Source organism: Cervus canadensis, chromosome 13 (genome assembly GCF_019320065.1).
Source record: "Cervus canadensis isolate Bull #8, Minnesota chromosome 13, ASM1932006v1, whole genome shotgun sequence".
Taxonomy (NCBI): Eukaryota; Metazoa; Chordata; class Mammalia; order Artiodactyla; family Cervidae; genus Cervus; species Cervus canadensis.
This window is the reverse complement of record NC_057398.1, coordinates 46,373,289-46,399,633: the sequence shown is the minus strand read 5'-3', so window position 1 is coordinate 46,399,633 and position 26,345 is coordinate 46,373,289. Positions and strand designations below refer to the sequence as shown.

The 26,345-nt window shown below is 36.2% G+C and overlaps 1 protein-coding gene across 1 annotated transcript in view; it reads right to left on the bottom strand.

The window, feature by feature from the left end:
* The window catches only part of CATSPERE (catsper channel auxiliary subunit epsilon), a 144,756-nt gene that overhangs the window by 104,593 nt on the left and 13,818 nt on the right, over window positions 1–26,345 (bottom strand). Inside the window, exons 3-5 of the mRNA XM_043486222.1 lie at window positions 15,597–15,670; window positions 15,250–15,319; window positions 12,303–12,373 (exon numbers count right to left, since the gene is read on the bottom strand). Of these exons, the coding sequence (XP_043342157.1) occupies window positions 12,303–12,373; window positions 15,250–15,319; window positions 15,597–15,670 (215 nt within the window). The remainder of the gene's footprint in view (window positions 1–12,302; window positions 12,374–15,249; window positions 15,320–15,596; window positions 15,671–26,345) is intronic.

The following is a 26,345-nucleotide window of genomic DNA, read 5'->3' as shown; positions in this document are numbered from 1 at the left end:
TAAAAATACATTCCTATACAACTCATCTGCCAAACAAATTATAATGGCTCTTAGACTATTATTTTCGAGCAGTAATGAAATATTACAATTATGAGACATTTTTATTTATTTATTTTTTTAGGCAGAGCATTTTTTTTTCATTTATTTTTATTAGTTGGAGGCTAATTACTTTACAATATTGTAGTGGTTTTTGCCATACATTGACATGAATCAGCCATGGATTTACATGTGTTCCCAATCCCGATCCCTCCCCATCCCATCCCTCTGGGTCTTCCCAGTGCACCAGCCCCGAGCACTTGTCTCATGCATCCAACCTGAGCTGGTGGTCTGTTTCACCCTTGATAGTATACTTGTTTCAATGCTATTCTCTCAGAACATCCCACCCTCGCCTTCTCCCACAGAGTCCCAAAGTCTGTTCTGTACATCCCTGTCTCTTTTTCTATTTTGCATATAGGGTTATCGTTACCATCTTTTTAAATTCCATATATATGCGTTAGTATACTGTAATGGTCTTTATCTTTCTGGCTTACTTCACTCTGTATAATGGGCTCCAGTTTCATCCATCTCATTAGAACTGATTCAAATGAATTCTTTTTAATGGCTGAGTAATATTCCATGGTGTATATGTACCACAGCTTCCTTATCCATTCGTCTGCTGATGGGCATCTAGGTTGCTTCCATGTCCTGGCTATTATAAACAGTGCTGCGATGAACATTGGGGTGCACGTGTCTCTTTCAGATCTGGTTTCCTCTGTGATTATGCCCAGGAGTGGGATTGCTGGGTCATATGGCAGTTCTATTTCCAGTTTTTAAAGAAATCTCCACACTGTTCTCCATAGCAGCTGTACTAGTTTGCATTCCCACCAACAGTGTAAGAGGGTTCCCTTTTCTCCACACCCTCTCCATCATTTATTGCTTGCAGACTTTTGGATAGCAGCCATCCTGACTGGCATGTAATGGTACCTCGTTGTGGTTTTGATTTGCACTTCTCTGATAATGAGTGATGTTGAGCATCTTTTCATGTGTTTGTTAGCCATCTGTATGTCTTCTTTGAGAAATGTCTGTTTAGTTCTTTGGCCCATTTTTTGATTGGGTCATTTATTTTTCTGGAATTGAGCTGCAGGAGCTGATTGTATATTTTTGAAATTAATCCTTTGTCTGTTTCTTCATTTGCTATCATTTTCTCCCAATCTGAGGGCTGTCTTTTCACCTTGCTTATAGTTTCCTTTGTTGTGCAAAAGCTTTTAAGTTTCATTAGGTCCCATTTGTTTATTTTTGCTTTTATTTCCAATATTCTGGGAGGTGGGTCATAGAGGATCCTGCTGTGATTTATGTCGGAGAGTGTTTTGCCTATGTTCTCCTCTAGGAGTTTTATAGTTTCTGGTCTTACATTTAGATCTTTAATCCATTTTGAGTTTATTTTTGTGTATGGTGTTAGAAAGTGTTCTAGTTTCATTCTTTTACAAGTGCATGACCAGTTTCCCCAGCACCACTTGTTAAAGAGGTTGTCTTTTTTCCATTGTATATCCTTGCCTCCTTTGTTGAAGATAAGGTGTCCATAGGTTCGTGGGTTTATCTTTGGCCTTTCTATTCTGTTCCATTGATCTATATTTCTGTCTTTGTGCCAGTACCATACTGTCTTGATGACTGTGGCTTTGTAGTAGAGTCTGAAGTCAGGCAGGTTGATTCCTCCAGTTCCATTCTTCTTTCTCAAGATTGCTTTGGCTATTCGAGGTTTTTTGTATTTCCATACAAATTGTGAAATTATTTGTTCTAGTTCTGAGAAAAATACCGTTGGTTGCTTGATAGGGATTGCATTGAATCAATAGATTGCTTTGGGTAGAATAGCCATTTTGACAATATTGATTCTTCCAATCCATGAACACGGTATATTTCTCCATCTGTTTGTGTCCTCTTTGATTTCTTTCATCAGTGTTTTATAGTTTTCTATATATAGGTCTTTCATTTCTTTAGGTAGATATACTCCTAAGTATTTATTCTTTTTGTTGAAATGGTGAATGATATTGTTTCCTTAATTTCTTTTTCTGTTTTCTCATTGTTAGCATATACGAATGCAAGGGATTTCTGTGTGTTAATTTTGTATCCTGCAACTTTACTATATTCACTGATTAGCTCTAGTAATTTTCTGGAAGAGTCTTTAGGGTTTTCTATGTAGAGGATCATGTAGTCTGCAAACAGTGAGAGTTTTACTTCTTCTTTTCCTATCTGGATCCCTTTTATTTCTTTTTCTGCTCTGATTGCTGTGGCCAACACTTCCAAAACTATGTTGAATAGTAGTGGTGAGAGTGGACACTCTTGTCTTGTTCCTGACTTTAAGGGAAATGCTTTCAATTTTTCACCATTGAAGATAATGTTTGCTGTGGGTTTGTCATACATAGCTTTTATTATGTTGAGGTATGTTCCTTCTATGCCTGCTCCTGAGAGTTTTTATCATAAATGGCTGTTGAACTTTGTCAAAGGCTTTTTCTGCATCTATTGAGATAATCATATGGTTTTTATCTTTCAATTTGTTAATGTGGTGTATTACATTGATTGATCTGTGGATATTAAAGAATCCTTGCATTCCTAGGATAAAGCCCATTTGGTCATGATGTATGATCTTTCTAATATGTTGTTGGATTCTGTTTGCTAGAATTTTGTTAAGGATTTTTGCATCTATGTTCATCAGTGATATTGGCCTGTAGTTTTCTTTTTTTGTGGCATCCTTGTCTGGTTTTGGTAATAGGGTGATGGTGGCCTCATAGAATGAGTTTGGAAGTTTGCCTTCTTCTGCAATTTTCTGGAAGAGTTTGAGTAAGATAGGTGTTAGCTGTTCTCTAAATTTTTGGGAGAATTCAGCTGTGAAGCCATCTGGTCCTGGGCTTTTGTTTGCTGGAAGATTTCTGATTACAGTTTCGATTTATTTTCTTGTGATGGGTCTGTTAAGATCTTCTATTTCTTTCTGGTTCAGTTTTGGAAAGTAATACTTTTCTAAGAATTTCTCCATTTCTTCCAAGTTGTCCATTTTATTGGCATAGAACTGCTGGTAGTAGTCTCTTATGATCCTTTGTATTTCAGTGTTGTCTGTTGTGATCTCTCCATTTTCATTTCTAATTTTGTTGATTTGGTTCTTCTCCCTTTGTTTCTTGATGAGTCTGGCTAATGGCTTGTCAATTTTATTTACCTTTTCAAAAAACCAGCTTTTAGCTTTGTTGATTTTTGCTATGGTCTCTTTTGTTTCTTTTGCATTTATTTCTGCCCTAATTTTTAAGATTTCTTTCCTTCTACTAACCCTGGGGTTCTTCATTTCTTCCTCCTCTAGTTGCTTTAGGTGTAGAATTAGGTTATTTGTTTGACTTTTTTCTTGTTTCTTGAGGTAAGCCTGTATTGCTATGAACCTTCCCCTTAGCACTGCTTTTACAGTGTCCCATAGGTTTTGGGTTGTTGTGTTTTCATTTTCATTCATTTCTATGAATATTTTTATTTCTTTTTTGATTTCTTCTATGATTTGTGTATTTGAATATAGAGGTATTTAGAAGAAATTTTATTTCCTTAAACATACACTTGAAAAAAAGGAAGTCTTAAATCTATGTAATAGACTAAATAACTAATTTAGTAAGTTTCAGAAAAACGAACTCAAAAAAAGAAATAATATAAAAAAACAAATTGAGATAAAATAGACAACAGTAGAAAAACTCAATAAAGCCAAAATATAGTTCTTTGAAAAGACTAATAAAATAAAAATATCTCTAGGAAGAAAAATAAGAAAACAAAAGGAAGGCACAAATAAAAATATTAGAAATGATAAAAGAGTGGCACACCTACCACTACTGCAGAGATTAAACAAAAATATAAGAGGATATTATGGGAAATTTTATGACATAAAAATTGATACTAACATTGCTAACTGAAGACATGGAAGAATTTCTGGAAAATACTACACTAATGACTTTTACAAGAATTAGAACTCCAAAGTAGCATTCTAACCATTAAAGAATTTGAGTTAATAGTTAGAAAATCTTCCCCCACACACTCAAATAATCCAGATCCAGATAGATTTCTATGCAAGTTACCATCAAATATTCAAGGAACATATATTTCCAATATTAAATAAAATCTCTCAGAGAATAGAAGTAAAGTGAAAGTTGTTCAGTTGTGTCCGACTCTTTGCGGTCCCACGGACTATACAGTCTGTGGAATTCTCCAGGCCAGAATATTGCAGTGGGTAGCCTTTCCTTTCTCCAGGGATCTTCCCAACCCAGGGATCAAACCCAGGTCTCCCGCATTGCAAGCAGATTCTTTACCAGCTGAGCCACAAGGGAAGAGAATAGAAAAGAAAGACTAATCCTAACTTACATGATGAGTGTAGTATAGTCTTGGCATCAGACATATTAAAGGATATACAAGGGGTGTAAAACCACAGGCCACTCCCACTCATGTATATTCACACACATAAAAACCTAAACAATATTAGCAAATGGAATCTATAAATGTATATGAAAGATAATTCATCAAGACCAAGTTGGCTTATTCTAGAAATACAAGTTTATTAATATGGAAATATTAATAACTATTATCTATCAGATTTACATAGTAAAAAGAGAAAAACTATACAAACGTTTATGTGGAAGCAGAAAAACACTGAATATTTAACAAGTCATAAAAAGAATTACAGCCAGCTTGGAATAAAAAGGTTCCTTAATCAGGTAAAGTTTAACTCATAACCTGTAACAAATATTATGCAAAATAGTGAAATGATGAGAGTCTTCCTTTTGAGATGGTGAATAAAATAAGAAGTCCTGCTATCACCCTTCTAAAAAAGATTGTATTTGATGTTCTAGAATGCAGTAAGAATAAAAGGAGTAGAAGGCATACTTATAAGAAAGAAAAACAAAATCATCATTATTTGCGGGTAATCTGATTTTTTTTAATTCCAAGAGAATACATAAATATCATAATTTAGCAATATCGCTGAATGCAAAAATCAACAGTCAAATGTAAAGTGTATTCTATACAACAGAAAGAGCTGGTTAGAAATTATAATTTTAAAAATTTGATTTTTTATAAGAGAAACAAAAATATAAAGTACCTAAGAATTCAGTTCAGTTTAGTTCAGTTGCTCAGTCATGTCCGACTCTTTGTGACCCCATGGACTGCAGCACAACAGGCTCCCTGTCCATCACCAACTCCCAGAGTTTACTCAAACTCATGTCCATTGTGTTGGTGATGCCATCCAACCAGCTCATCTTCTGTCATTCCCTTCTCCTCCTGCCTTCAATCTTTCTCAGCATCAGGGTCTTTTCAAATGAGTCAGTTCTTCGCATCAGGTGGCCAAAGTAGTGGAGCTTCAGCTTCAGCATCAGTCCTTCCAACGAATATTCAGGGTTGATTTCCTTTAGGATGGACTGGCTGGATCTCCTTGCTGTCCAAGAGACTATCAAGAATCTTCTCCAACACCACAATTCAAAAGCATCAGTTCTTTGGTGCTCAGCTTTCCTTATAGTCCAACTCTCACATCCATACATGACTACTGGAAAAACCATAGCTTTGACTAGACAGACATTTGTTGGCAAAGTAATGTCTCCGCTTTTTAATATGCTGTCTAGATTGGTCATAACTTTTCTTTCAAGGAGCAAGTGTCTTTTAATTTCATGGCTGCAGTCACCATCTGCAGTGATTTTGGAGCCCAAAAAATGAAGTCTTTCACTCTTCTCCCTGTTTCCCCGTCTATTTACCATGATGTGATGGAACCAGATGTCATGATCTTAATTTTCTGAATGTTGAGTTTTAAGCCAACTTTTTCACTCTCCTCTTTCACTTTCATCAATAGGCTCTTTAGTTCTTCGCTTTCTGCCATTAAAGGTGGTATCATCTGCATATCCGAGGTTATTGCTATTTCTCCTGGTAATCTTGATTCCAGCTTGTGCTTCATCCAGTACAGCATTTCTCATGATGTATTCTGCATATAAGTTAAACAAGCAGGGTGACAGTATATAGCCTTGATGTACTCTTTTTCCTATTTGGAAGCAGTCTGTTGTTCCATGTCCAGTTCTAACTGTTGCTTCTTGACCTGCAAACAGATTTCTCAAGAGGCAGGTCAGGTGGTCTGGTATGTCCATATCTTGAAGAATTTTCCACAGTTTGTGGTGATTCACACAGTCAAAGGCTTTGGCATAGTCAACAAAGCAGAAATAGATGTTTTTCTGGAACTCTCTTGCTTTTTTGATGATCCAGTGGATGTTGGCAATTTGATCTCTGGTTCCTCTGCCTTTTCTAAATCCAGCTTGAACATCTGGAAGTTCACGGTTCACGTACTGTTGAAGCCTGCCTTGAGAATTTTCAGCATTACTTTGCTAGCGTGTGAGATGAGTGCAATTGTGCGGTAGTTTGAGCATTCTTTGGCATTGCTTTTCTTTGGGATTGGAATGAAAAGTGACCTTTTCCAGTCCTGTGGCCACTGCTGAGTTTTCCAAATTTGCAGGCATATTGAGTGCAGCACTTTCACAGCATCATCTTTTAGGATTTGAAATAGCTCAACTGGAATTCCATCACATCCACTAGCTTTGTTCACAGTGATGCTTCCTAAGGCCCACTTGACTTCACATTCCAGGATGTCTGGCTCTAGGTGAGTGATCACACCATCAAGATTATCTGGGTCCTGAAGATGTTTTCTGTATAGTCCTTCTGTGTATTCTTGCCACCTCTTCTTGATCTCTTATGTTTCTGTTAGGTTCATACCATTTCTGTCCTTTATTGAGCCCATCTTTGCATGAAATGTTCCCTTGGTATCTCTCATTTTCTTGAAGAGATCTCCAGTCTTTCCCATTCTATTATTTTCCTCTTTCTTTGCACTGATCACTGAGGAAGGCTTTCTTATCTCTCCTTTCTATTCTTTAGAACTCTGCATTCAAATGGGCATATTTTTCCTTTTCTACTTTGCCTTTCACTTCTCTTCTTTTCTCAGCTATTTGTAAGGCCTCCTCAGACAGCCGTTTTGCCTTTTTGCATTTCTTTTTCTTGGGGATGGTCTTGATCCTAAGAATACACCTAATGAAAATGTCCTGATACTTTTATTATTAAAAATTGCAAAATCTTATTGCAGACATGTAAAAAAAAAAAAAAAAAACCTAAGCAAATGGAGGGTTATATATTATTCTGGAGTAGAAAGGCTTCTCAAATTGATTGAAATATATAGACATATTATAAAAAACCCAACTAAGGTTTTTGTAGAATTTGACAAGCCAAATCCAAAAATTTATAGGAAAGAGAAACAGGCCCAAGATAAAGCTAAGAAGTTACTAAAAGAGGACAAGAGTTGGGGTCAGTGTGAGGCAAGTATTTGTGCTATCACTTCTCAAGATTTAATAAATAAAGTTATAATAATATAGATAATACAATTTGTTCAAGTATATATAAATAGATCAGCTAAACAGAATAGCTAATCCAGGAAGAATCCCATGCATACACGGAAACTTGATCTATGGTAGAGCTGGTTTTGTGGAAATATCATTCAATGAAGTAAAGTGAAATGAAAGTCTGACTCTTTGGGACCCCATGGACTCTACAGTCCACGGAATTCTCCAGGCAGAATACCAGAGTGGGTAGCCTTTCCCTTCTCCAGGGATCTTCCCAACCCAGGGATTGAACCCAGGTCTCCTGCATTGCAGGCAGATTCTTTACCAGCTGAGTCAGAAGGGAAAAGTCCCAGATCATTCAATAAATGGATCTAAAAAATTAATTATTCATACACCAAAAATAAAGTTGTATTTCTATCTTGAAGCATATACAAAACCTAATTCCAAGTGGATTAAGGATTTAATTGTAAAAGCAAAACTATACAGAATTTAGTGAAACCTTACAGATTATTATGAAACCAAGAAATAAAATGGGTTAAAATGCTAATTTAATACAGAAGAAAAATTCCTCATGAATAAATGAAAACATGCTCCATAGTAATCAAGGAAATGCAGATAAAAGAACAATGATGTGATTTCACATCTACTAGATTGAAAAGAATTTAAAAGTCAGATATTAAGAGTTATAATGATATAACACAATGGGAACTTTCATCCACTGCCAGTATAGATGTAAATTTGGGCAACCTTTTAAAAATCATTTAGAGGCTTCCCAGGTGGCACAGTGGTAAAGAATCTGTCTGCCAATGTAGGAGATGCAAGAGATGTGGGTTCGATCCCTGAGTCAGGAGGATTCTCTGGAGTGGGAAATAGCAACCCACTCTGGTATTCTTGCCTGAAAATTCCCATGGACAGGGGAGCCTAGCAGGCTACAGTCTATGGAGTCACAAAGATTCAGACACAACTGAGCAACTGAACACACACACAGGCATGACTAGTAAAGTGGAACAAATGTGTACCCTACATTTAACTAATTTATTTTTAGGCCTATTCCCTAGAAAAAACTTTATTTATGTACATTAGATTAGTAGTTTCCAAATTATTATTTCCAAATAATGTACACACAAATGACTGCAAGATCTTGTCAAAATGCAGATTATGATTCATAAGGTTTGAAACAAAGCTGAGATTCTTTATTTCTAATAAGTTCCCAGATGACACTAATGCTGCTGGTCCTTGGACCACATTCTGAGGAGCAAGGCACTATCTTGCAAATAAATGCATCAGCAGGAGAATAAGCAAAAATAGTTATATAATGAAGTACCATCAGGCAGGAACAATGTAAGAACTAAAGATTCTTGTTTAAACATGGATGAGTGTCAAAATTTGTAATGTTTAGAGAAAGAAGCAAGTCACAGATGAATGCTTATAATATGATTCAATTTAAATAACATTCAAAAACAAAACTAAACAATTTATTACCATTATATATTGTTGGTAAACTATAAAAGGTGAAGAATCTATTATATAGTTTTCAGGATAGCAGTTAACTCTTGAGGGATAGGATGTGATCAGTAGGGGCATAAGAAAGAAAGTGAAAGTGACTGAGTTGTATCTGACTCTTTGCAACCCAATGGACTGTATGTAGCCCACCAGGCTCCTCTGTCCATGGAATTTTCCAGGCAAGAATACTGGAGTGGGTTGCCATTCCCTTCTCCAGGGGATCTTCCAGCCCCAGGGATTGAACCTGGGTCTCCTGCATTGCAGGCCGATTCTATACTGTCTGAGCCACCAGGGAAGCCTAAGCAGATTCTAACATGCTGGTAACATTCTATTGTTCACTTGTGTGATGGATACATGGGTGTTAGTCACTGATGGTTCCCATGATCAACCCTTGGGGAAAGAGACAGTAGCCTTTTGGTTACAGAGGCAGGATCTATTCTCCAATGAAGTGTTACCATGGATTTTTATTCCCAAAGTTTCCCTTTTCTGTTTCTAAGTTGGTTTAAAACTGACAGAGGGAAAGCTGGTGATCGGCATGTCTTAAATTCCCAACAAGGACAGAAGCCTGCCAGTTTCATTAGTAGCAGAGACTTAATTCTTGTTTCTTTGTAAGGTTCTGGGAGAGTGGTCATAAATCAGAGAAGAATGCGTAAATGTGTCCTGTTGGTGGGGCTTGTGATCAGATCTTTCAATTCAAAGATTGTACATAAACTGCAGGGCCATCTGACTTTAAGGGACCATGTGAACCAGAATAATCAAACTATCAGCCAAAACCATGCTTTACCAAAGACATAAATATTCTGATAGGTTAGGTTTGGGTCATATGCCAATACTCAATATTCTCTGTGGCCAATGAAATATGGGGTGCTGTGCTGTGCTTAGTCACTCAGTCGTGTCTGAATCTTTGAGACCCCATGGACTGTAGTCCGCCAGGCTCCTCTGTCCATGGGGATTCTCAAGGCAAGAATACTGGAGTGGGTTGCCATACCCTCCTCCAGGGGATCTTCCCAACCCAGGGATCGAACCCAGGTCTCCCACATTGCAGGTAGATTCTTTACTGACTAAGCCATCAGGGAAGCCCAAGAATATGGAGTGGGAGCCTATCCCTTCTCCAGGGGATCTTCCCAACCCAGGAATCAACCTAAGGTCCCCTGCATTGCTGGTGGATTCTTCACCAGCTGAGCTACAGGGAAGCCTGGTTGTAAAGGTAGTACCACATAAATCAAAGGAAATTAATAATTTCACCACAAAATAGAGGGAGGGATATTTCCCTCAAAGAAAGTGATGTTAAGCAGATAAAAAGAATTAAGTACATTACAGTCATCTAGAAAGCAGGGACCATATAAGACAGTTCCTTATACCCTATCCAGTGCTTAGGATATGCTTTGACTATAATATTAAAAAAAAAGAAAAGAAAACAACTCTGATTCATTGATATACTTTAGTTATTGAATGATTTTATAATACAATTAATTATTTTTTCTTGTACCAGTTTTTCCATCTTAGTTATATCCTTCATTATCATGTTAAAAAGGGTTTGAAGAGCTACCTAAGAAACTAAGAGAGTCCTTTTGGAATATAATATGTATAGTGTAAACAAAAGAAACCTGTAATCTGAAAAACCAGAGTCAATTTCCAATGCTATCTTTTAGTAGCTACATATATTTTTCCAAATTATTTAACTTACCCAAGCTTACATTTTCCCATTTATGATAAAGATAGTAATGCGGACATTTAATTGGTTATTATGAAAACTGACAAAGCTGATTTACGTGAAGTATGATCACATAGAAGCAGTATATGTTCAGATAGTGGTTGATATTGTTATTTTTTGGAGAAGGAAGTGGCAACCCACTCCAGTATTCTTGCCTAGAAAATTCCATAAACAGAGGAGCCTGGTGGGCTACAGCCCATAGGGTCTCAAAGAGTCAGACACGACAGCTTACACATACACACATTGTTATTTTTATTGTTTGTTCTTCAATATTAGTTGGGTAGTACATTTGAGGATAACTTAAAGTGAAAGTGAAGTCGCTCAGTTGTGTCCGACTCTTTGCAACCCCATGGACTGTAGCCCACCAGGCTCCTCTGCCCATGGGATTTTCCAGGGAAGAATACCAGAGTGGGTTGCCATTTCCTTCTCCAAAGTATCTTCCCGACCCAGGGATCAAACCCAGATCTCCTGTATTGCAGGCAGACGCTTTACCATCTGAGCCACCAGGGAAGTCCAGAGGATAACGTAATTGATGAATAAAAACTTATATGGAAATTATAATGTAGATAATTCATTTGCGGTTAATTAAAGCTAAACCTTTGACTGTGTGGATCACAACAAACTATGCAAAATTCTTAAACAAACTGTGCAAAATTCTTAAAGAGATGGACATACCAGACCACCTGACCTGCCTCCTAAGAAATCTGTATATAGGTCAAGAAGCAACAGTTAGAATTGGACATAGAACAACAGACTGGTTTCAAATCAGGAAAGGAGTACGTCAGGGCTGTATGTTGTCACCCTGCTTATTTAACTTATATGCAGAGTACCTCATGAGAAATACTGGGCTGGATGAAGCACAAGCTGGAATCAAGATTGCCAGGAGAAATATCAATAACCTCAGATATACAGATGACACCACCCTATGGCAGAAAACAAAGAATAACTTAAGAGCCTCTTAATGAAAGTGAAAGAAGAGAGTGAAAACGTTGGCTTAAAATTCAACATTCAAAAAACTAAGATCATGGCATCCAGTCCCATCACTTCATGGCAAATAGACGGGGAAACAATGGAAACTGTAAAAGACTTCATTTTGGGGGGCTCCAAAATCACTGCAGATGGTCACTGCCTCCATGAAATTAAAAGACACTTGCTCCTTGGAAAAAAAGCTATGACCAACCTAGAGAGCATATTATAAAGCAGAGACATTACTTTGCTGACAAAGGTCTGTCTAGTCAAAGCTATGGTTTTTCCAGTAATTATGTATGGATGTGAGAGTTGGACTATAAAGAAAGCCGAGCACTGAAGAATTTATGCTTTTGAACTGTGGTATTGGAGAAGACTCTTGAGAGTCCCTTGGACAGCAAGGAGATGCAACCAGTCCATCCTAAAGGAAATCAGTCCTAAATATTCATTGGAAAGACTGATGCTGAAGCTGAAGCGCCAATACTTTGGACACCTGATGCAAAGAACTGAATCATTTGAAAAGACTCTGATGCTGAGAAAGATTGAAGGCAGGAGGAGAAGGGGATGACAGAGGATGAGCTGGTTGGATGGCATCACTGACTCAATGGACATGACTTTGAGCAAGCTCTGGGAGTTGGTGATGGACAGGGAAGACTGACATGCTTCAGCCCTTGGCGTCTCAAAAAGTCAGACATGACTGAGCGACTGAACTGAAAGCTAAATACTCTTAAAATGCATTAATTACCTTCTTTTGCATTACTTACATAGCCTTATAATACCATAGAAAGCAAATATGAGAACTGTCCACAGGTAAATAGCGTTCTTCCTCTAAATCCTAAAAAAAAAAAAAGAAACTATGATAAATTTAGATGACTGTTTCTATTATATTTGTCTTTGTGAAATTATATATATATCATGTGTATATATATATATATATATATATTTGCCCAAGTACCTGCTAATATTTGGTTTTTGACCCTTATTCCTGACACACGCTAACACTTTTGTAATTTTGAGTAATAGGAATGTCTCACACAGAGCTCCTAAATTCCTTTTGTTCTAATGAGGTAAACTCTTGGTGGGCTCCTGGTTGGGAACTGATCACTAGAAAGACCAATCCATGATTAACAGCTTGGAACTTTCAGTTCAGCCTCCCATTCTATGGAGAGGGGAGAAGGGGTGGAAAATGAGCTAATAATCAATCATGCCTACTTGATGAAATCTCCACAAAAATCCCTAAAGCATGAGAGTCAGAGAGCTTCTAGGTTGATGCCAGCAGGTGATGTACCCAACTCCACAGTGACAGAAGTTCCTGCACTCAGAACCCTTCTGGACCTTGCCCTGTATACTTCTTGACCTGGCTGTTCATCTGGATCTTTTTACAATATCCTTCATTTTAACTGGTAAATGTGTTTCCCTGAATTCTGCAAGCTGTTTAGCAAATTATCGAAACTAAGGAAAGGGTTATAGGAACCTGAATTTACCACCCGTCATCATCAGTCAGTCAGAAGTGTAGGTGACAACAAGGGACTTGCAATTAGCATCTGAAGTGAGGGCAGTCTTGTGGAACTGAGCCCTTAACTTGTGGGATGTGACGTTAACTCTAGGTAGATGGTGCCAGAACTTTAAATGTTAAGACACCCAGCTGGTATAGGAGCATTGGTCCATGTTGAACCCCTACCCTGCTATGATCTGGTCACAGAATTGTCCTCTGTGAATATACAAAAGAAAACAGTGAGTTTTCCTAGGCAATCTTCCTCAATGAAACACAATTTGATTAATTTTCTGTTTAATGGTTCTCAACCAGAGATGAATTTGCTTGCAAGGAGATAGGTGTCTGACAATGCCTGGAGATATTTTAGGTTGTTATAACTGAGGACTGTTGAGTATATTAAGTCAGTGTGTGTGTGTGTGTGTGTGTCTGTGTGTTAGTCATTCAGTCGTGTCCAACTCTTTGCAACTGTAGCCTGTCAGGCTGCTCTGTTCATGGAATTCTCCAGGCAAGACTACTGGAGTGGGTTGCCATTCCCTTCTCCATGAAATCTTCCCCACGTAGGGATCGAACCCGGTCTCCTGCATTGCAGGCAGATGCTTTACCATCTGAGCCACCAGGGAAGCCCCATTAAGTCACATGTACCTCCTTAAAGAGTATAAGGCCTGATAACACTATATATAAATGACAAAGGTGTTACTATATATATGTGTGTATTTGTGTGTGCATACTTTTTACATGTATTACACATTTATGTAGACTTCCAAAACATAACAAAAGGGAAAGAAATCCTTTACTTCTTTAGGAATTGTCATGAAACTGGCAAGCACTCAACTCAAAAAGCCAAATTCAAGTATTTTTCAATCTATAGGAATTGAAAAGTGAATTACTATATTCATGTGGCCTCTCCCACATCACCCTGTCTACCTCTTCCCTGAAAATAAAGATTATTAAGTAAAAAGAAAGCAACAGAACTCAGGGAAATAATTAACTTATGAAAAAAAAGTAAAAAGAAGGCACAAGTCCCAAAGTAAAGGCAGGATTTGTCACAAAGTCTCTGCAGCAATGACTTTAGATACGCTTGTGTGGGAACTTCAACTATTAGCACTTTGTTACTAATTAGTACAGTGTCAGTGCTTAAAATTCATTATTATTATTATTGTAAACTAGAGAGGATTCAACAACATTCATTTATTTGCATTCACACAGCTTTCTTGAATTGAAGAAAACGTAGTGGAATACAAATAAACCTACTAGAAATGGCTCTTAGTTCTGAGTATTGTCATAGGAGTATGTGATATTAGTCCCACTTAGCTGGGAGTACTATTATCATTACAATGGTTAACTGGGGCTTGAATATATTTACTGATAAAAAAGTGAATGTAAAAATCACATATGATAGTCCCCTCTTATCTGTGAGATATGTATTCCAAGACCCCCAGAGGATGACTGAAATTGTAGGCAGTACCAATCCAACCCTATATATACTGCTTTTTCTGTACACACATACCTAATATAAAGTTTGATTTGTAAAGTAAGCCCAGCAAAATATTGATGATAATTAATAATAAAATAACTACTTCAATATGATCTTTCTTCTTTCCTCATTAAGTCAAATACTTTCACCTTTTCACTTAAAGGAAATACTCTATGGCTTCTCTTTGGCATATCTGAACTGCCAGCATCACTGTTCTTGTACTTTGGGGTCATTATTAAGTAAAATTAGGGTTACTTAAACACAGGGGTACAATATTGTAATTAATAGGTGTGATAACTGGGAAAGCTATTAAGTAACTAATGGGTAGGACATGCTGGACAAAGAAATGATCCACATCTCGGGGAGATGGAGCAGGACTGCAAGATAATTGATCATGCCACTCAGAATAACTGCATTCTAAAGCTTGTGAATTGTCTATTTCTAGAATTTCTCATATAAATATTTCAGACTATAGTTGACCATGGCTAACTGAGAGTACAGAAGGAATAATCACAGATAAGAAGGGGACCACTGTATCAGTTCATAACTTAACAATTTGCTATGAGATATTTCTAAAAATTAATGATATACTGATAATAATTTTTAAATACCTTATTTATAGTTGCAACTTTACCATTTAAAATGGGTTAAATTAAGTCAAAAACCTCAAAAAAAAGGCAAAATAAAATGTAACAGGAATGATTATTCAAGATTCACTAATTTATCATTTAAATCAACTTACTGGGCCTGAAACAATTGGTTTTATAGCATGAATACCAGGAGAAGAACATCGTAGTTCTGTCTTGGGTAATCTAGCATTTAAAAAAAAATGGAAAAGGAGAAATAAGTATAGATGCATATGAGATTCCCCTACAACTTTTTAAGCCTAAAAACTTCCATTGTATGCTAATAAGAAAAATAAAAAATATAGCAACATTTTACTTCTATTTTCAAAGTGATTTTTGTCTTTCTTTTCACATCTATTTAATGAAAGTAAATTTACATTAAATCACTGCCTTGAATCTGAATGTCCATACTATATGAATGTTTTTTTACACATACATTGATTTTCACAGCAAAAAATCTTACCTTTTATTTTTTATAGAACAAGTTGCTGGAGCACTCCACTCAGAAAATAGTGTTCCTTCATACTCTAACTTAATCTGAAAAAGAAGGTAAAATAGCTCAAACAAAAACACTGCTCCAAAATTTTGTATCTCAATTTTTAGATGTAGAGCTCAATTTTCTGAGTTTAAAGAAAGAATAACTAAAATTCAATTCCTTTTAAATTGTACAAGTATTATGACAAGGGAAAAGTAACTTCTATATGTCACTTCAATAGTCTTCCCCAGACTGTAGTATTTTTATTTTACTTCAAAAATAATCTATTAAGTGTCTAGAAGGTGTTTAGTATCATAATTTTCTTCAGTCACAGTTTCTTTATTTCCTTACTTCTACTTTTTTTCCTGCTTCTACATTCTTTCATTTATAAGTTCTTTCTTCCTGGAAGTATATCACACACTTCCTAACATCATCAGTCTTAGTCTCAACACTGGTCCTCCTCCTCAGCCAGATCTGGAGCCCAATTTCACCTTCTACTATTGTTACAGAGAAGTTATGTACATATGTATACATCATTATGTAGATATATACATACATAAATGCTGTTTCATTGTTTTTACTTGTAAAATGGGAATTATAATACCACCTCATAGATTTGATGTTATAGGATTAATGACAGTATATAAGAAGAAAAAAGTTCACCAGAAAATAGGACACAACCCTAAAATATATAAAGCAAAATTTGATAGAGTTACTAGAAGATATTTTAAGTCATATATATAGTGGTGGACTTTTAACACACATAGATTAAAGCCATAGATTAAACTTGAAAAAAAAGATAATTATAGTTGACTCTTGAACAATTCAGGGATTAGGGGCACTGACGCTCCACACAGAGGGAAATCTGCCTATAATTTATAGTTAGGCTTCTATATATGCAGTTCTTCAGTATCTATGACTCCATATCCACAGGTTCAATCAACTTTGGATTGTGTAGTACTTCAGTATTTACTATTGAAAAAAAATCTTTGTATAAGTGGGCCAGTAGAGCCCAAACCTGTATTGTTCAAGGGTCAATCTGTGTGTGTGTGTGTGTGTGCACACATACAAATGCATGTGTGGGTATTTCTAAAATAGACCAATAAAAAATACATTCTTTTCTCACATAGATCATTTACCAAAACTGACCACATTTACAAAGGAAGTGCTAGCCAGTCTCAAAGTATTATTATCATGCATACTATACCCGTGATACTAGTGAAATAAAATTATAATTTCTTATAAAGTGAATCAGAAACATATCTTAGGATATTCTTAATTTTAAAAAAAATTGTACTTCTGAGTTATTCATGGAATAAAGTAGAAATCACAATGAAAATTACACCATGTTTATGAAAAAACAATAAAAGCATTGATGTTATCAAAACTTGAAGCATGTAAATAGGTCCTAATGAAAATGAATACCCTTAAAAGAAATAAGGTAGCTTGAAAGTGAATAAACTCAGTTTTCAGTATAAGATGCTAATATAAAAACCTGTGAGAGAACCCCCAAAAGTAAAAAGAAAGATATGAGAGAAGAAAAATGGGAATTTACAAAAGAAAATAAATTGGGATGGGTTAGTGGTGAAGTAATGTTTTAATCTACTCAAATTTCTTATAAACACAGAAAGAACAATTAGTATAGCAGCAAAAAAAAAAAAAAACACTGGACAGCATCAACAATAGAATTCAGTGACAAGGTATCCCTCAAAAACCCCAAATAAAATTGGGATGGAACAAACCAGCTGAAACTAGCAGATTCGTGTGATATCAGCATAAGAAAGCAACTACGGTAGACCTTAGAAGAAAACACCTCAATCATTATAGGTATTCAGCAGACACCATAGGAGAACAATTTGAGGATATAACCAGAGGGATTTTTATATTTTTCAGTTTCTACATAAGTCTCTGATAATATCTGAAAGGGCAGGAGGAGGTGGGACCCATGAACTCCAAAATCAATGAGCCAAAGACCTCTTCTAGAATAAAGATCCATAATCAAGATACAAGGAAAAGAATACCAGCTGAGTTGGAAAGGGACAATAAGAGCAAAGGAAAGGGAAACAACAGATAAATGAGGGAGGGAAATAGAATCTGGGAAGCTCAGAAAGTATTAGCCTTATTTCTGAACACTCTATGGAACAACGTTAAGAGGTAACTCTAAAGCCATGAGGTTAGAAAAGTTATTTTGACTCACCACTTCTTCCTTAAAGAGCAGGAAAACTAATTTCATGCTTTAAAAAACTGAGCAACAGAAAGAGGATCATGCTCAAATCACACACAATTATAATAAGAAAAAGAAGAGGGTAAGAAGCAGAAAAACACCTCTATAAGACCACACTCAGTAAATACTTTCTTTTTGGTTTGGTCACACCACGTGGCTTGCAGGATCTTAGTTCCCCAACCAGGGATCAAACTTGTACCCCCTGTAGTAGAAGTATGAAGTCCTAACCACTGGGATCTCCAGGGAATTCCCCTCAATAAATAAATTAAAACTATAACTTAATATAAGGGTTAGTTTTATGTGTCAGTTTGGCTAGATTATAGTAACTAGTTATTTAATCAATGCTAATATAGGTTTTTAGATGAATGTATTTTATAGATGTGGTTTACATCTACAATCAGTTGACTTTAAATAATGACTTGGATGAGGTGGATGAGGCCCCTTTTGATCAGCTGGATCCTTCAGGGCAAAAACGAAGGTTTCCTAGAGAAGAAATTCTGCTACAAGACTACAACATCAATCTCTTGCCTGAATTTCCACTCTCTGGCCTGGCCCAAAGATTTAAGATTTGTCAGTTCCCACAATCACATGAGCCAATTTCTTAAAATAAATCTAATATAAATATGTATAAATTCTATTGGTTCTGTTCCTCTGGAGAGTTATGACTGATATGCCTATTTCAAAATGAGGCAAAATAAATAAAAGATGATAGAAATTATGAAAGAAAAATATAAAACAGAATTTAAAACTCATAAGCTAAACTCAGGAAAATGTACAAATAAAAAGTCAATTTAGAAAAAAACTAAATTAGCACAATTGTGAATAAACCTAATAAATAAGGTTTTGAGAAAAATAGAAGGCTTTTAAAAATAAAGAGATAAAAAGTGACTCAAGAATAAGTGACAAATGTTAAATATGGGCAAAGAAAATCAATATATACACACTTGGGAAGAAGAAAACATAAGCGATTGAGACAGAAAAATAGCATTAACAATAACTCAAGAATAATATGTGAACAAAAATAACTTGAAACAATGTACTGAAAGGACAAAATTCATACACAGGAAAAACAATTACGAATGATTTTTTTTTTTAAAGACCAACCTAGGACCTATATTAATAAAAGCATTGAAGTTGATAAGAAACCTTTTGGGGATCCTGACAAAAAGAACAATTTATTCACAAGGGAAAGAAAATTAGATTTCCAGTAGACTTTTCAGAAGCAACACTTTATGTCGAAGACAACAAAGTAACATACATAAGAGGATATAAAAATATTAGCCATAATTTTTGTATCCAGATACACAAACTTTTAGATAAAAGTTCACAGATAAGGTCTTATGACCATAAAACAACTCAAGAAATATTGCTTTTAAGAGCCCTTCCTAAAGAAACTATCAGAAAACGAGATTCAGACACCCAAAATAACTGCAGAGACATCAACATAAGGACTGGTGTTAGGTATTAAATAGGAATTATTCTGCAGAAATATGTCTACATGGTGGCTATTAAAAAAGGAATATAGTAGCTAATGACAATACTCTGACAATGTATCAGCATATGAGTGGTAGTTGAATTATGGTTAGTCCAGGTAATAGTGGTCCAAAGAGTTAAATTCTCTCCACACATTTCCCCTCAAAATACACAGATCAAAACAGAAATTTTTAAAAAATAGAGAGAAAAAATACACAGATCAAAAAATAAAACCAAGAAAATTCTATATTACAGTATAACTAGAAGACAAAGTACAACACAAACTTCAAGAAACCTCTTGGTAAAAAAAATAAAAACTTTTAGCAGAGCCCTCACTCAAGTCCCTGTCATAATCCTTTGTGTACAGTAAAAGAGCTTCTGAAAAACTGCAGAAAAAAAGGAACAAAATTTTAAGATTGAATTTAAATCAACCAAAGAAAGTACACTGTTAAAAAAAAAATACTGCAGAAAGACTCCTGGAAGATCAGAATACTGATTATGAGGAAAAGAATTAAAAGTGTGTGAGTTGAGGTAGGAGCCTCAGAAAGGCATCACTTTTGGAGAGACGATAAAGGAGAGACACTCTTTGGAAAGTGAGTGGTGAAGAGAAAGAGAAGCAAGAAAGAGAAATGTAGGACATTAAAAGCTAAAACAAACAAACCTCAAAGTAAACACAGCGCCCTCAATAAGAAGCCATCAATTAAAGAAACTGCACTTTGCTACAATGAGCTAAGAAAGCAAACTAATTAGAAGTCTCTTAAAACAAACCAAGCTGCTAGCCTGTCCATGTATTCATAGATATAAGCTATCTATATGAGGACAGAAAATGAAAATAAAGACATTTCAGTTAATAAAACTGCCTTTAAAAAAAAACACAAAGCAGAAGACAACTGCAAACTAACATTCTAAACTAAATATTCTCAAACAAGTATTTAATGGTGAGAATGAAAAATATGAATTATAAATTCACAAACTAGGGACAGAAATGAACCACAAATAGAAGTGAGTGACTGAACTAGGAAATGAAACAGATAACTATAAATGAAATGAGGACTAACTTAAAATAATGGGAGATTATGTTTAAACAAAAACTGAATAAAAGGCATTGAAGAAAGACAGAAAAGCAACCAAGAGAATATAAATGAAAGAAGAACCAGAGAGAAAATGATTGATATGGAAATTAATATGGAAGGCAAACAAAAAAATAAAAATCCAACACTTGTATAACCGGAGTCTGCGAAATTGAAAAGCAAAACAATGGGAAAAGAAGTAATATTTATATTTGGTTTGTCTTTTTATTACTGAATTATAATAGTTCTTCATATATTCTTGGTACAGGTCCCTTATCAGATATTTAATTTGCAAAAATGTTCTCCCATTCTGTGGACTGTCTTCACTTTCTTCGTGGTGTTCTTAGCAGCACTACAGGTTTTAATTTTGATGATGCCCAATTTAAGTTTTTCCTTTTGTTCCTTGTGCTTTTGGTGTCATATCTAAACTATTATCTAATCCAAAATCATAAGGATTTCTCCATATGATTTTTTTCAATGATTTTTATAGTTTTAACTCTTATACTAAGGTCTTATCTCCATTTTAATTTTTGGATTTAGTCTGAGGTAGGAGGCCATCTTCATTCTTTTCATGTAGATACCTCACTGTCCCAGAACTATTTGTTGAAAATAAATGGAATTTCCCATTATTTGTCCATGGAATTTTCTTGAATAAGTTGTAAAAAAATCAATGAGGTTTTAATTTTTGGACTCTTCTACCCGACTGTCTCAATTGCACTGTCTCAATTCCAACACTTTCTCAATTGCAGAAGTTTTGTAGTAACCTTTGATGTCAGGAATTGTGAGTCTTCCAATAAGACTTCTTGTTCTTTTTCAAGATTGTTTTGCCTATTCTGCTTCTCTTGAATTTCCCTGTGATAGTTCACACAAAATAACACTCAGTTGTAGTTTTAATAGTTTTTAAAATGGATTTTTTAGACCTTTCTATTTAGAAGGTCATGTCATATACAAATAGAGGTCAGTCAGTTCAGTCACTCAGTCGTGACCAACTCTTCACGACCCCATGGACTGCAGCACTCCAGGCTTCCCTATCCATCACCAACTCCTGAAGCTTGCTCAAACTCATGTCCATAGAGTCAGTGATGCCATCCAACCATCTCATCCTCTCGTGCCTTCCCCTTCCTTCAATCTTTCCCAGCATCAGGGTCTTTTCCAATAGCTTAGTTCCTTGCATCAGGTAGCCAAAGTATTGGAGTTTCAGCTTCAGCATGAGTCCTTCCAATGAGTATTCAGGACTGATTTCCTTTAGGATGGACTGAATGCATCTCCTTGCAGTCCAAGAGATTCTCAGGAGTCTTCTCCAACACCATAGTTCAAAAGCGTCAATTCTTCAGCCCTCAGCTTTCTTTTTAGCAACCTCTCACATTCATACATGACTGCTGGAAGAACCATAGATTTCACTAGATGGACCTTTGTTGGCAAAGTAATGTCTCTGCTTTATAATATGCTCTCTAGGTTGGTCATAGCTTTTCTTCCAAGGAGCAAGAGTCTTTTAATTTCATGGAGGCAGTCACCATCTGCAGTGATTTTGGAGCCCCCCAAAGTAAAGTCTCTTATGGTTTCCATTGTTTCTGCATCTATTTGCCATGAAGTGATGGGACTGGATGCCATGATCTTAGTTTTCTGAATGCTGGGTTTTAAGCCAACGTTTTCACTCTCCTCTTTCACTTTCATCAAGAGGCTCTTCAGTTCATCACTTTCTGCCATAACGGTGGTCTCATCTGCCTATCTGAGGTTGTTGATATTTCTCCTGGCAATCTTGATTCCAGCTTGTGCTTCATCCAGCCTGGCATTTCACATGATGCTACTCTGAATATAAGTTAAATAAACAGGGTGACAATATACACCCTTCATGCACTCCTTTCCCAATTTGGAAGCAGTCCGGTTCTAACTGCTGCTTCTTGACCTGCATACAGGTTTCTCAGGAGGCAGGTCAGGTGGTCTGATATTCCCATCTTTTTCAGAATATTCCACAGTATGTTGTGATACACACAGTCAAAGGCATTGGCGTAGTAAATAAAACAGAAGTAGATGTTTTTCTGGAACTCTCTTGCTTTTTCCATGATCCAACGGATGTTGGCAATTTGATTTCTGGTTCCTCTGCCTTTTCTTTTTTTTTTTTTTTCCAATTCTTTGGCACTCAGCCTTTTTTTTTTTTTTTAATCTTATTTATTTATTTATTATTTATTCATTTATTTGGCTGCACCAGGTCTTAGTTGCAGCATGTGGGATCTAGTTCCCTGACCAGGGATCAAACCTGGGCCCCCTGCATTGGGAGCTCAGAGTCTTAACCACTGGGCCAGCAGGGAAGTCCCTCCTCTGCCTTTTCTAAAGTCAGCTTGAACATCTGGAAGTTCACGGTTCACGTATTGCTGAAGCCTGGCTTGGAGAATTTTGAGCATTACTTTGCTAGCATGTGAGATGAGTGCAATTGGGTGGTAGTTTAAACATTCTTTGGCATTGCCTTTTTTGGGATTGGAATGAAAACTGACCTTTTCTAGTCCTGTGGCCACTGCTAAGTTTTCCAAATTTGCAGGCATATTGAGTGCAGCACTTTAACAGCATCGCCTGTTAGGATTTGAAATAGCTCAACTGGAATTCCATCACCTCCACTAGCTTTGTTCACAGTGATGCTTCCTAAGGCCCACTTGACTTTGCATTCCAGGATGTCTGGCTCTAGGTGAGTGATCACACCATCATGATTATCTGGGTCCTGAAAAATCTTTTTTGTATAGTTCTTCTGTGTATTCTTGACACCTCTTCTTAATATCTTCTGCTTCTGTTAGGTCCATACCATTTCTGTCCTTTATTATGCCCATCTTTGCATGAAATGTTCCCTTGGTATCTCTCATTTTCTTGAAGAGATCTCCAGTCTTTCCCATTCTATTATTTTCCTCTTTCTTTGCATTTATCACTGAGGAAGGCTTTCTTATCTCTCCTTTCTATTCTTTGGAACTCTGCATTCAAGTGAGCATATTTTTCCTTTTCTTCTTTGCCTTTCGCTTCTCTTCTTTTCTCAGCTATTTGTAAGGTCTCCTCAAACAACCATTTTGCCTTTTTGCATTTCTTTTCTTGGGGATGGTCTTGATCACTGCCTCCTGTACAATGTCACAAACCTCCATCCATAGTTCTTCAGGCACACTGTCTATCAGATCTAATCCCTTGAATCTATTTGTCACTTCCACTGTATAATCATAAGGGATTTGATTTTAGGTCATACCTGAATAGTCTAGTGGTTTTCCCTACTTTCTTCAATTTCAGTCTGAATTTGGCAATACTCATGATTGAATATTGAATTCATGATCTGAACCACAGTCAGCTCCTGGTCTTATTTTGCTGACTGTATAGAGCTTCTCCATCTTTGCTGCAAAGAATATAATCAACCTCATTTTGGTGCTGACCATATGGTGATGTCCATGTGTACAGTCTTCTCTTGTGCTGTTGGAAGAGGGTGTTTGCTATGACCATTGCATTCTCTTGGCAAAATTCTGTTAGTCTTTGACCTGCTTCCTTTTGTACTCCAAAGCCAAATTTGCCTGTTATTCCAGGTATCTCTTGACTTCCTACTTTTGCACTCCAGTCCCCTATCATGAAAAGGACATCTTTTTGGGGTGTTAGTTCTAGAAGGTCTTGTAGGTCTTCATGCAATTATTCAACTTCAATGTCTTCAGCATTAGTGGTTGGGGCATAAGCTTGGATTACTGTGATATTGAATGGTTTGTCTTGGAAATGAACAGAGATCATTCTGTCATTTTTGAGACTGCATCTGAGTACTGCATTTCAGACTCTTTTGTTGACCATGATGGCTACTCCACTTCTTCTAAGGGATTCTTGCCCACAGTAGTAGATATAATGGTCATGTGAGTTAAAGTCACCCATTCCAGCCCATTTTAGTTCACTTATTCCTAAAATGTTGATGTTCACTCTTGCCATCTCCTGTTTGACCACTTCCAATTTGCCTTGACTCATGGACCTAATCTTCCAGGTTCCTATACAATACTGCTCTTTACAGCATCAGATTTTACTTAAAATATGGAATACAGTATTGCTAACTATAATCACTATGCTGTACATTACATTCCCGTGACTTATTTTATAATTGGAAGTTTGTACCATTTGACCCCTGCTTCACCAATTTCACACTCCCCCAAGCCCCACCTCTGGCAACCATCACTTTGTTCTCTGTGTATATGAGCTGTTTCAAAAATTGATTCTACATATGAGTGAAATCATATAGTATTTGTCTTTGACTTATTTCACTTACCATAATCCCCTCAAGGTCATAAATGTCAACATTTCATTACATTATGACTTAATAGTATTTCACTGTGTATATACACCACATTTTCTTTATCAGTTCATCCAGTGATGAGAGACTTAGTTGTTTCCATATCTTGGTTATTGTAAATAATACTACAATGGACATGGGGACATATCTCTTCCAAGTGAGTGTTTTCATTTATCTGGATAAATACCTAGGAATAAAATCACCGGATCATACAGTAGTTCAATTTTAATTTTTTGAGAAACCTCTGTAATGTTTTTTCATAGTAGCTGCACTAATTTGCATTCCCAGTAACAGTGCACATGATTTTCCTTTTCTCCACATCCTTGCAACACTTGTTATTTCTTGGCTTTCTGATAATAGCCTTTCTAACAGGTGCAAGGTGATAATCTCATTGTGGTTTTGACTTGCATTTCCCTGAGTTTTAGAGATGTTGAGCACCTTTTCATGTACCTATTGGTCATCTGTATGTCTTTGGAAAACTATAAATTCAGATACTCTGCCCATTTTTAAATGAAATTGTTTTTTACTATTGAGTTGTATGCGTTTATTTTCTATATTAACCCCTTATTATATAAATGATTTGCCATTCAGTAGGTTGCCTTCTCATTTTGTTGATGGTTTCCTTTTCGTGCAGAAGCTTTTTGGTTTGATATTGCCTCATTTGTTTATTTCTGTTGCCTTTATTTTTGGTGTCAAATCAAAAAAAATCATCACCAAGACAGATATCAAGGAGTTTATTGCCTATTTTTTCTTACGGGAGTTTTACTATTTCAGGTCTTGCCTTCAAGTCTTTAATCCATTTTAAGCTAACTTTTGTGTGTGGTATAGCATAATAGTCTAGTTTCATTCTTTCCATGTGGCTGTCCAGTTTTCCCAGCACCATTTTTTAAAGAGATTGTTCTTTCCCTTTTTTATAATCTTGGATATTTTGTTGTAAATTACTTGGTTTATTTCTGGAGTCTATTCTGTTCGATTGATGTATATCTGTTTTTATGCCAATACCACACAGTTTTTATTACTATGGGTTTGTAATATAAATCAGGAAATGTGATGCCTCTAGTCTTATTCTTTCTTTAGGTTTCTTTGGCTGTTTGGAATCTTTTTTGGTTTCATACAAATGTTACAATTGTTTATTTATGTGAAAAATACCAATGGAATTTTGATAGGAATATCATTTAAATGTAGATTGCTTTGGGCAGTTCAGACATTTGAATAATATTACTTCTTCCAGGAATTAATTATATTCCAGGAATTAATATATTCCAGAAATTAATAATATATATTCTAGGAATTAATAATATTAATTCTCCAGGAATTAGGAGAGTGAAAAAGTTGGCTTAAAACTCAACATTCAGAAAACTAAGATCATGGCATCTGGTCCCATCACTTCATGGCAAATAGATGGGTGGCTGACGCTTGCAAGCCCACCCTGGCAGTGGCCAGGGAGTGGGATTCTGCAAGTCAGGAGCTTGTTAGGGTGGTGGATGGAGCATGCACTCTACTCCCAGAACCCAAGGAGGTGTGGGGGAGGGGTGAGGAGGGGCTGTTGCGTGGAGGTGAGGGCTGGGTGCTCAGAGAAAGAGACTGTTATGGCGACCTGCTCCTCCCTTCATGCACGATCTAACAATGGAGCTTTGCTTCTGTGGCGGCCCTGGATTCTTCTGTAAACAGCCCAGTTGCAG